Source organism: Aspergillus stella-maris, assembly GCF_047715825.1.
Source record: "Aspergillus stella-maris strain CBS 113639 unplaced genomic scaffold BDV14scaffold_85, whole genome shotgun sequence".
Taxonomy (NCBI): Eukaryota; Fungi; Ascomycota; class Eurotiomycetes; order Eurotiales; family Aspergillaceae; genus Aspergillus; species Aspergillus stella-maris.
The window spans coordinates 50387-62487 of NW_027396879.1; the positions used below are offsets into that span (position 1 = coordinate 50387).

Consider the following 12101-nt stretch of genomic DNA (forward strand, 5'->3'; position numbering starts at 1 on the left):
TGCAACACAACCCATCCAACCTATTTTCCCCGTCTCCCATTTCCCTTCACTTCAATCTACCCATGGCAAAAACAAGACAAGGAACTCTCCTCTCTAAAAACTAGCCATCTCAATCCAACTCGCCACAAACGCCAACCTCCTCCCACGATCAGCAGCCATGCGTCTCGAAAACTCCTCGAAATTCAATTTCGCGCCTGTCCCGCCGCGTTCTCTAGCTTCGGCCTCCACGCGGTTCAAGTATGCCCAGCGCGATAGGGTTGCCGGGGATGGTTTTGGTGCGGCGGGTTGCGGGGGTTGGGTTGTTGGGTGGAGGATTGGGGAGGGGGATGGGGAAGGGGATGGAGAGGGTGAGGGAGAGGCGGAGCTTTGTGCTTGTTGTAGGCTCTGTGCTGGGAGGGCGGGGATAGGTGAGGGAGAGCGTTTTGGGGCGGTGGCTTCTGCTTCAGGTGAGGAGGGCGAGAGGGATGGTGGTGCCGGGAATGTTGAGGTTGTTGTAGTGGGTTGGAGGAGGATTGAGGAAGGGAGGCTTGCGAGGATGGGGTTTATGTAGTCGGGGTCGAAGTCTGGGCGGTGGTGTGGGAGGGTTGGGTCCCAGTCTGAGTCTGAGTCGTAGTCTCCATCTGAGTCGGGTCCTGAGTCTAGGTCTGAGTGGTCTAGGTTGAGGTCGGGCGGTGCTTCTCCTTCCATCGTTGGGAGGGGGTGAGGGTGTGGATGTCGTTGGGGTGTTGGCGAGAGAACGAGGTTATCCTGCGGTTCGATGACAGACTGAGAGACGAAGAGGTCGTCCATTTCTTCAGGGTTGGCGAGGTGCGTTGGTCGAATGCTATCGGTGTCTTCGACTTCCTCGCCGTCAAGCTCTTCCTCATGGTTCATCGGCGCAAGAGCAGGCCCATCCTCGCCTGACTCAATAGCAGATTCACCAACCGAATATCCAGCGCGTTCAAGAAGCTCATCTAGCGGCCGTTGACGGTAGGGAGTGATCTCCTGAGACTCGTCAGGGTCAACGTTAGACTGTAGCTCCCCGTCGTTGTTCCCATCCAGCTGTTCAGCGAGCTCGATCTCATGGGCCCAGAATTTGCGTTCAGCGCGACTCCGGTAGCACTCCATCAGCAGGTCTTCCTTTGGCTTGAACATAATGTCTAGAATCTCGTTGAACCCTTGCTGTGTGACCTGGTATAGGATCTCCTTGCCGACGTCCCGCTCAACTTCAGGTACCTCGAATCCACCCCATCTCTCGCCAACCAGGATACTCCGCGACGAAGTCGACGGAATGGATCTTGTGTCCTCGTAATCGTCATCAACATCGGTCAAATCATCCTGGAATCGCACCTTGGACGACGACCGCGACCGAGGCGAAGGCGGTTGGAACTCGTAGTCTGGTTCATGAACATTGACCTCTTCATCATCATCGACATCAGAGTCCGTCTGGTAACCATCAGGAGCAGTTCCACCGTCTTCTTCATCCGTGTAAAAAGCTCTCCTCCGCCACCGCTCATCGATACCCTGCCTGCGAGTCGAATCGACCCTTCGCTGATCACTATCACACATCCGGTTATACACAGCAGTCCCTATCCTAGCTCTGTCATCCGGATCTGTGACGTCTTGAAGAGGCACGTAGGAGCCCAGCGCACTGACAATGTCCTCCTCCTGGATATGCTCTGGAGGCGGCCAACGATCGCTTGCGGCAGAAGAAGCATCTGACAGATCGTCGTCTTCCGCGTCCTCATCTTCATGATGTCTAGCGCTTCCTCGTCGTCGACTACCAGATGCTTCTGCCGTACTAGAGCCGGCAGCACCGACGCGCATCGAGACAGGAACGAGAGGCTGGGTTCGACCAAACTGCCGCCGGACAGCAGCTTCGCCGACGACAGAGTGTCGATCCCCGGTATCAGCCCCATCCGTACGAAGTATGCCCTCGTTGTCGATAATCTCCATATCGCCTTCTTGGTTGACCCGCTTGCCTTCTCCTGTTCTCGAGGGTTCGCCGGATGGAATGCTTCCGGGGAACGCAGAGCTAATGGGCTGACTACCAAGTACGACATCGCGCGCGCCGCCCTCAAGGAAATCATCCTCCATGCCGGCAACCATGTCCCTGGTGAGTTCTCTGCTGAGGGTGTAGTATGCACGAAAGACGCGCAGGAAATCCTTTCGTTCAACAAAACCGTCTCCATCAATATCGTATCCGCGGAAGACGCGACGCAGTCGCTCATCGTTGCTCTTGTTGTTCAAGCTCGCGAGTCCCTTCAAAAACTCTTCGAATCCGATAAGTCCGTCGTTATTCGTGTCGTAGAATGCAAACATGCGGTCGTAAATCAAGCTTGGAGGTGGTGGGCGGACAGACGTGTTAGGGACGAAGCAGCGGTCAAACGTCTTGCGGTCGATAGCCATGTACAGTTTGTTTGGATCTTCGGACCATTCGCGATTTGCAAGGCATCGGAACTGATCCCAGAGTGCTTCTAGTTCAGTTCCTTCAAAGCTAGTCTCCTTCATCAAGCGCTTCGCCAGTGACCGCGGGAGGGTACGCGGGAGCATTGACGGTTTCCCAGGATACCATACAGGCTGCGACTGTCGGGGATTGCCCAGGAACGGAGCCGGTATCCGCACCTTGTAGAACAAGTGCGTCTTGATATGAACCTGCATCGCCTCACATGTCTCACAGAGGTCATAGTCAATGCAATTCGCACACCTGTACCGAATTCCCTGGATCGGCATAGCACCACAGCTATTGCAAGTCACACCGCGATGAATATACCCATCCTTCCGTGCCTGATCCTCCGCAATATGATAAAGCAGATTCAACAAATTCTGCCCTTCCCGCGCCTGCATAGAATCATTATTCCCCTCCCTCCACGAAAACTCACTCTGGTCATCGCCCAGCAACTCCCCGCCATCCGTAACCTGCACCTGCTGCGACTCATCCGGGAACGTCGAGCTCGACAACGTAACCCGCTCCCCATTCTGCCGTCTCCGCCTCAGTTCCTCCCCATAGTTCTCATCCGCATTAAACCGCGCCACCGTCCGTTCAATGCCCGACCGCGAAATCCCCCTCCGCTGAAGCTGCTCCATAAGATACCCCGACTCCTCACTCCCCTCAACAACAACATGCGTCGGCGGGAAATCTAGCGCAAAGAAGGACTCAAGGAACGTATCCTCCATCATCTCGCGCATGCGCTCGGCGTGAGCCTCAGGAACACCAACTTCTTCCATGAGTTGGTCGCGCGTTGCAAGGAGAGACGGAAGAAGTCCGCTCTCAACGCGCCGCCCATCTTCAGTTTCTATTCTGAAGGTCCCGTACACGCCGTTTTGGCGCTCGAGTTGTTCGAGGTGTGCGATTGCGCGGGAGGACGGGGTGGGTTGTTCTTGTGGAGGCTCGTCGGGTTCGTTGCGGCGTTGGCGGCGGACGGCTTTTCGGCGGCGGAGAGAGGAAGGGGAGGGGGGTGTGAAGAGGTGGTTTTTTAGGTAGACGAGGGCGTAGGCTGCTGCAACGCCGGAGAGGAGGTAGAGGAGTGGACGGTACCGGTTGAAGGCGAGTCGGGCTTGGGAGTCGGACATGATGGATTGAGAGAGTGATTAACGAGTGGAAGATGTCATTATCTGTAGTCGTAACAGAGGCGAATCGTGCAATCAAAAGAAACAAGCCGCTGGAAAAGACAAATGGTGAGATGATTGAAAGTTGTTGAGGACAAGAACACCGCGGAAGTTGAAGGCGGAAGAGGTTCCAGATCCATCGTGATCACCGTGCAGTGCGTGCCTGAGGCTGAGGTATACTACAAAGTATGATCTGACGCACGCATCTTTCAACCTCAATCCTTCGTTCAACTAACAATCAACTGCTGACTCTCTATATACCATCGCTAACACGCATATGCGATCTGTACATCGAATACACACTTTTCCACCTCTCCCAACCTCCCATATACACCCATCTACCTCGACAAACTCCTCTCCCTAATAAACAAGCTACTCGCAAACGCGAAGAACACAACACCAATAAGGAACCCAAATCCCCTGTTAATCGCCCAACCATAGCAGTCTCTTACTGTCCTCGCAACAGTAGGGTCCAACGTCTTGATGAAGTCCAGACTCTGACGCACTCCATCGACGATAGTGTCGATGTCTTTGCTGTCGCGGAGGGCGTCGCGGAGGCGATCGCGGAGGCCTTGTTGCACGACTGTGGAAGAGAGAGCCAGGCCAATGACAGATCCGAGGGAGCGGAACAGGTACGAGCACGCGGTCACGACGGCTTGGTCTTCTGGGCTTGCGTTTGAGACTGGCTGTTGTTAGTTGGTGGGCCATTTAGATAGATAGAAGGGTATGACTTACTCAAGCTGATCAGGGTCGTCGTAACGCCAATCCCGTTGCCGAATGCCGAAGCAATTGTTCCGATAATAATAGGCGCCAAGCTGTTCGTGATAATGCCCGAAAAAAGGAAGATCAAAGTGCAGCCCAGTGTAAGCAGTGTGTACCCAACGATCGTAAGCCAGTAGTACTTTCCAGTCCATTTCATCATAAACCCCGCAAACAGAGACCCGGAGACACCAGCGAAAATACAAGGAATAAGCCGCAGTGCAGCACCCGTAGCAGAAAGACCATCCATAGCTTGGAAGTACAGCGGAAGGTAGAAAAGAGCAGACAACCATCCGCCAAAGCTGAAGAAGTTGCATCCATAGGCCGCAACGAAGCCCCGGTCGAAGATGATATGGCCCGGGGCAAACGGTTCCGCGGCGTAGTATATCTCAACCACGACGAAGAGCACGAATAGAAAAGCCGAGAGGCTCAGCGAGACAATTGTCAGCGGCATCGTCCAGGAGACATTGCTGCCTCGATCGAAGCCAACAAGGAAGCCGAGAACTGCGCCGATGAGGACAATCGCACCGGGGAAGTCGATTCGGCGGAGCTTGTCTTTCCAATGGCTGTCTTCTGGGGCGGGAAGATCTAGCACAATGTAGACCGCAGTGAAGGCGATGATGCAGAGTGGAAATTGAGCGATGAAAGCCCTGGAACAGTATTAGACCATATCCGGTAGTATAGGAGTCGACAAGATAGCCTACCATCTCCAACCAATATAATCCGCCAGGATACCACCTATTCATCAACATTAGACACTTCCACCAGAATTTGAAGACAACTTACCCAACGGCGCCCCAACCCCCGATCCCGTAGCATAAATGATATTTATAACCCCCTGCCAAACCCCTCTCTCCCTAAGCGGAATAATATCACTGAGCAAGATACTAACAACGGTCGTCATCCCCCCACCACCAATCCCTTGAAAGACCCTCGCAGCAATAAGCTGGTGAATACTCCCCGCAAGCCCACAAGCCAAACACCCAATCCCAAAAACCGCATAGGCAAACAACAAACAGGCCTTTCGACCAAAGATATCACTCAATTTGCCATAGAGAGGTTGGAAGGACGTCAACGTCAAAAAATAAGACGTTGCAATCCAGCTCGTCAGATTCAGGGCTTCCAGGTCAGAGCCTATCTTGCCGTAGCTGGCGACGATGATGGTCTGGTCTGCTGCTGAGAGAAAGATCTGTATGTTTGGTTAGCAAGCGTCTCCGACTATACGAGGCGAGGACTGCGCGAAGCGAAAGCATCGACTTGTAGGTAGATAGGTAGGTAGGTAATGAGTATGGGAGAGGCATACACCAAGCGAGATCGCAGGGAGAATATATCGCAGACTCGTATTAGACCTTGCACCGTCCTTCCCTGTATCCGATCCTGTTCCTGATTCCGCTAACGCTGGATCCTGGATCTGGGCAGGGTCGTCGGCTGGGGCCGTGGCCGTGGCGATAGCGGCATAAGAACCATTGCCGTTGCCGTTGCCGTTGCCCTGCGAGCCCAGCAGCGGCGAGGTCTCGGAGTGCCGTTCTTCAGGAGCCATTGCTGGATAGGAATCAATTGCCTGCCTGTCTTCGACCTTGTGTCCAATTCCCAACGCAAGAGAGTTGACTGACTCCAAACGATTTCACCACTCATTGTCTCCAAGATGCCATTTGCGCACGTGATCTCGGAAGATAAGAGGCCCGCCGCCCCTGGCTAAGCACGGACGCTGATTGGCGCAGACGGCTACGCGGAAGCGGGGGATGCGTACGGAGTTAATCCGGCGGAGTTAAAAATTTGGAGTGGACAGGAGTACCGAACTAGGCATAGTCTCGAATCTCCAGATATCCGTCATCTGGTAAATACTGCAGTACCACCTTTCCCTCACACAATTATGAGTTACCTCTGTGATCGGTCCCGGCATTCCGGTAGCTAGAGGATATGAGAGACGGGCACCCTTTTGACGGTGTCATCTATCTTGGTGCCAAAGCACTGAGCCTCGCCGGGGTTGATTGCAAGTGAAGAAAACAACATATTACTCTTCTAGATCATGGCTCCGTAGGCTACGAACATCCCAAAAGAATTGAAGCTCTTCACAAAGAACGGTTGATAGCAGTTGCGTTCCTACGTGGACACAAAGCTTCTATACGCTTGAGGCTCCGGGGGCCAGACCCTGCACACTTCTAGAACGATGCCACAGCAGTTTTCCGGCAGCCTTGCGAATTCAAGCAAGGGGTGAGGCGTGGGAGACTGAGCAGCTGGGTTCTGCACGCCAGAGCTTAGCTGAAATCCCTGCGATAGTGGGTCAAGATATAGATATCTTATAGATAGTAGTATATGATGGATGATAAATGAAGATGAAATGGTCATTTTATTGGTGAACAGAGAAGTTGAAGGGCAAAATGAGAGCGAATACTGCTCGTGAGACAGGGCCACTTCTTGGCGCTCATCAAGACAGTTTCCTAAAAGAGAAAGAGTCTCGGAATGCTGCAGATTCATTGGAGTTTCTCACCTCCTGAGTTGACTCTGACTTCGTATTGTTGGTCTGAATTCTGGTGTCTTGGAGCTTTCTCTCTCTCTCTTTTTTTTAGAAGTGATGGCACATCTCACCAAGGCTGATTTGCTCGCACCGGATTCCCAATCTCCTCTGGATGTCGATCTGCAAGCGAAGGTTTGGAAGAGCTGAGCATACTGGCATGGGACCACAACGAGCGTGTTTGATGGCTGATCGGCTGCGATTGTACGTAGTCAAAGTGATTAAGCCTTCTGATTCTACCAGCCAGCAGAGATCCCCAGTCTTGACCTAGCTCCACCCACTTCAAGAACTGCAGGATTAGCTCTCGATTGACAGCAATCATACTATGCACTCGGCGAAACTAGGCGGTTCACCCACAAACGGCCAGACAGCCAATGCCGTGCTAGAGCCATTCAGACCTACGTGCAGCCACCTAACAGAAGAAGGCCGGCGATGACTCCAGAAACTCCAAGACTCAGAACCTGTCTCACCCAGCACCAGTGACATCGAAGCACTAGAACAAATTACAACGCAGTAGAGACTCAGAACAAAGTGAACGCCACACGGTTACCTTCATCTTGATTTGATTTTCGGTCTCTCCTAGGGAGGGTCAGAATTCCCAGGCCAAATCTGTTGGATGGCGGGAGACTTCTAGACCCGCGTATCCCTCGCTCAAAGCATTTGGTTTCTGGCCAAACCTACCACCTTCCTACTCTCATATTTTTCAGATCGTTTTCTCACTCCCATCTCATATACGATTGTTCTACCGGGCTTTTACTACTACCATCTCGCTGTCTGTCTATCTTGTTCTCTGCCTAAGCTCAAATCATGAGTACACACTTCCAACACTACCAGGGCCAATGTCGAGAGGCCGGTCGTGCCCTCATCCATGATTTAGGAACTATCGCCCGCCTTCAGCAAGCAAGACTCTTCTTTGTACACGAATTTCTCGACGGCTTCAAGCCGGATCACAGATACTCGGTTTGTTCTTCGCCTCTTTGCTTGTGGAATTTCCTTCTAGCATTCTAACACTCTCATTCAGAACCGACTGTACGTCTATGTGGACAATGTCGAAAGAGTTCCAGAGGCAACCTTGGAGAGCGAAGATCGATTCCATACACACATGGCCGACCTCCTTATCACCAATTTCCCCAACAAATACAACATCCCCAGAGGTTTTGGCAACGTTTTTCAAAACCGTTTTACGGAGACCAGAATCTGTTTTGTGAACGAACACAGCGTAAGTCCACAACGCTCTGGACGTTGCACAGTATGCTAACAGATACCCAGCACCCATGCCGCATGTCCACCCCAGTCCCATTGTCTTTCCTACTGAACCCAAAGCACGACTGCCTTCCATTTGCCTCAACCAAGGAGAAGTTAGTCTTTGCAGTGACAACTTATTTTGACCGTGAAACCTTTGGAGAAAGAGAGGCCTGTGCTAAGGCGGCGGACTATTATGCGAAGAAGGTTCGCCATGAAGGCCACGGACGGTTCCGTTTGTCGCCCTGGCATAAAGAAGCACTGCAAACTGCAGTACTGGCATTCGATGACTACTCGGACCTGGAATTGACGTCGTGGCTGCGAGCGCTAGGGGTTGATGACTAGGAACACCGTCTATTTCCCTGGACAGAGTCATGCAGAGGGTTTGCTGTTTCCTTTGTTGGATTTTGGCAGTTGTTCTTTTGTCTCTGTGAGATTCCAACTATAGTCGCTCATTAACCGCTTTCCTTGAACCTGTCTTTTGTGTCTTTCCGTTTTTGTGAACATGCATCGTTTGGACCTTTGTACCTTTTGACGCCAAATTACCACGCAGCCCTTCGTTGTGTTCTGGTGATTGTTCTTTTGTTCTGCGAGATTCCAATTATAATCGCCCATCGGCTTCTTTCCTTGGACCTGTCTTTTTGTGTCTTTCCGTTTTTGTGAGCATGCATCGTTTGGACTTTTGCATTTTTGGACGACGCCAAAGCACCATGCAGCTTTGAGCTCTTCAACCACTGAGCCGCTTTCAAACCTCTTTATCTAACTTTGCATGATACCTTCAAAGATTCTTTTGTGATCACCCAGGGAGGCGTTCCTGGATGACCGTTGGATAGCTACTAGTATGTGTTATCAATCTCTAAAGATATAAATACTCAATATATTCTCCATGTTCATGAATCGATCTCAATTTCCTCGATATTACCAATCGTCCACAATTCTCCCAGCGCTTCCCGCTTATCTTGCACCAACGGATCCAATATCCTGATTGATTGAACCGTGGTATACCTCTTCGACTTACACTATGAGTCCAGACAAGATTCCACGTTCCTCGCCGGTCAAAATGAACGACCATAACTCGAGGAGGTCTACAGAGCCGACCCTTGGTGCAGATCTCGCCTGCCGAGTAGCGCGCGTTCTGGATGCCGCGCGAACTGCTTACGTTCTTTGGGGCTGGCTTCCTTTAAGCCTGCTGAGAAGAAATAATCGCTATCCAGTGAGTTACCTACAAAGTTCAAGATTGAGTGATATATAGAACAATAGCTGACGTGGCTCTAGGAACTTCTCTTCATTGTCCCAGATCGAATGATGAACGAAGCCATCAACGCATTCAGGAAAGACGAGCTCCAGCAATGTCGGACCAGCGACTGTACGGAGCAGAACGCCGACCGAACTCGCCATTGGCCAGACAATATGAGCGACCAAGCGCTTGAAATACCAAATCGAATCCATCCCGTTGGCAGCGCGCACTTCCACGTCAATTCCAAGCTCGCCGGGTCCGACCGTCCTCATCATCTTGTGATACACCTCCTCCCGCAATCAGGGACGCTTTTCTGGTTTAAGGACCTTAGCAAGACTGCTCATAATCCGGAGCACGGCGAGAAGCCCGATCCAGTCAAGCTCCATCGGGACCTTATGTTGTCGAGCGATAAGGCCTCTCTGCCTGCTCGCGGCGCCGACTGGGTCGACAAGACGGACGGAGAAAGAATACCGCAGGGCCCCTGCGGACCCTGGCGCGAGAAAGATGGGTTTTACCCAGTCAAGCTGTTGACAGCCGCTGCGTTCGCCGAGGCCCTTATTTGGCTCATATTTCGGGACTATCCAGCGGAGGAATGGTACGAGGAAGAAGGAGTATACAAGGGCGACTGGGGGGTCTATCGTGATGCCGTAGCAGTATTTTGGCTGTGGAAGGAGATGGCGCGTGAGCTGCAGAGAGGTAGGGGGGGCCCGGGTGTCAAGGGGCTACGTGAGGAGTTCCAAGGTGCTTGGGATCAGCTGCACGCTCGGGGTCGGGACCCGGTCATGAAAAGGGACAAGGTGTGTCGTCTTCGTAAGAAGCTACAGCCACAGCTTCCGGAGCCCTATAAGAATCGCCCACAGGTGGTCATGAAGTGTTGCGCTTGCGGGGGAACCGGGATTGCTCCTGTTAGTAGTTACTAAGAGTAAAATGCGCTTCGATATACTCTCAGTTGTTGATGTTTTTGTTGGGTTGTTTGCTTGCATGGCGTTTGTTTGATATTGTTGATTGGCTTGTACTGAGAACCGATTAAACTTGTTTTTACCTTATAATTCCGGTCCAACTACCCTATACGCGTTATCTCCTCCATTACCTAGTAGAGTTTGGTTGCATGTTTCCTTAGACGGAACGTCTGTAACGTACCAGTCTGTCAGTTTATTATCGACTGAACGAAGGTACCTATGTACTGAATTTGAGCCAGCACCCCTTGTCGCAGCCCCCAACCTGTCCCGCCCTCATCATTGTTTCTGACAAGTCTCTTTGTACATTGATGTGTATCAATCCTACTGATAAAGACGCCTTTCTATATCTTTGTCTTGCATATCCAGGACTCTCTACACTTGTCAGATGCTAAAGAGCGAATCTTTGTTACCTCGGGCGCTGCTCGCACCAACCGCTGCTAGAGGACAAGGAGGCTCTACAATGCAGGCATCCTATTCACGGGGTATCTAATGGTATTCCAACTCTTTGTATGTATCAGACTCTGATGTTCTCCCTTTCGCAATATCCATCGTTGGACCGCTTGGTGGTTGAGTCCTTTGAAATCACCCATGGGATGGTGTTCCACCTCTGCTGCATCACAGCTATAAATCCGTCGACCATCGCCGAAGAATTCAGAAGAACGTCAATGATCTGACATCGAGTTTCTTCAACTCTAGCAAGTATGCCCGGCAATCGAAAGCTTCTCTTGTAGCAATCCTCGCAGGCGGCGACCAGCTCAGGCAGATTTAGCGAGCAGCAACCCACCTCGAGTGAATCCTCGCGGGCACAAAGCGACAGATTAGTACCCACGAATTGGTTCACCCGTGGCTTGCTTCGCAGGCTGACGGTAATAGATCTAGCAACAGACAGTCTGTTTCGGGGGAATCCGTTCGGAGTCACAGCAGCAGGTCCAGTCGGCCCGGCAGCATGCAATCAAGCTCAGGGGGTTCCTCACGGACTTATACGAACAGGTCCAGCAGATTTAGTGCTAGCAGATCTACTAAGTCTAGCGGACAACAGCTCATCCCGAAGGACTATTCGCGGTCTCGCGCAACCGACCTGGACAGTTCTAGTGGTATAGAGCCACTTGTTGGTGCAATGGCGACCACCCGGCTCAGAATGCCCATGAGTAATGAGCTTCCCCAGCTTATCCGGCCGACTGCAAGTGCATGAAGAATCCTAAAGAGCCGGCTATTGGTGCAGAGCTTGCATCACATGTGGCGCGCTCTTTCGACACAGTAGGAGTACGGTATGTTGCTTGGGGATGGCTTCCCCTAGCTTTCTTCATCATGAACTATGAATACCCGGTTAGACTCCAAATACACCGCCGCAGATACTTATTCATTGGAACCACTAACAAAGGTCCAGGAACTTGAATTTGTTGTCCAAGACAAGCAAATGAACGAGGCGGTCCGAACCCTAGAGGCCACCGGGTTGCGCCGCTGCAAGCACGATTGCGAGGAACTAGGCGTCGACCGAGCCCGCGCGTCCCTTGACGATACAAGCAGATGCTACGACGACTTTGAAGAGCTCTCACACGAGGATCGATTCCACCCCGTTGGCGCCGCGCACTTCCACGTGCGGTGCGACTCTATCCCGGAATTGATGTGGCAGCGCAGCGCCGCAATGAGCCCCAATCATGTCGTCCTCCATCTCCTCCAACAGTCGGAGACTCTGTTCTGGTTCCGCAGGCTAGACGAGAATGCCTCCACCCAGTTGCCAGGCGAAAATGCAGACCCAGTCTACCTGCACTACTGCCCAGAGCTATGATTAAAGGAACAG

The 12101-nt window shown here is 52.1% G+C and overlaps 3 protein-coding genes across 3 annotated transcripts; 2 read left to right on the forward strand and 1 right to left on the reverse strand.

Moving 5' to 3' along the window:
- Nucleotides 1-93: 93 nt before the first annotated feature.
- BDV14DRAFT_193196 (EF hand domain protein) lies at nt 94-5887 on the reverse strand (the record flags this gene model as incomplete). The annotated part of the gene is made up of 8 exons (XM_073771739.1): nt 94-384; nt 739-1537; nt 1841-3536; nt 3989-4270; nt 4324-4997; nt 5052-5085; nt 5134-5536; nt 5651-5887. 8 exons carry the CDS (start codon nt 5885-5887, stop codon nt 94-96), a joined length of 4416 nt encoding a protein of 1471 aa, XP_073623114.1.
- A 1782-nt stretch (nt 5888-7669) lies between these two features.
- Nucleotides 7670-8449, forward strand: BDV14DRAFT_204984 (uncharacterized protein; the record flags this gene model as incomplete). The annotated part of the gene is made up of 3 exons (XM_073774630.1): nt 7670-7822; nt 7884-8081; nt 8132-8449. The coding sequence occupies 3 exons, from the start codon at nt 7670-7672 to the stop codon at nt 8447-8449; spliced, it is 669 nt and encodes a 222-aa protein (XP_073623115.1).
- Nucleotides 8450-9164: 715 nt separating this feature from the next.
- On the forward strand, nt 9165-12089 carry BDV14DRAFT_204985 (uncharacterized protein; the record flags this gene model as incomplete). Its single annotated transcript, XM_073774631.1, has 3 exons — nt 9165-9317; nt 9380-10138; nt 11688-12089. 3 exons carry the CDS (start codon nt 9165-9167, stop codon nt 12087-12089), a joined length of 1314 nt encoding a protein of 437 aa, XP_073623116.1.
- Nucleotides 12090-12101: the final 12 nt, after the last annotated feature.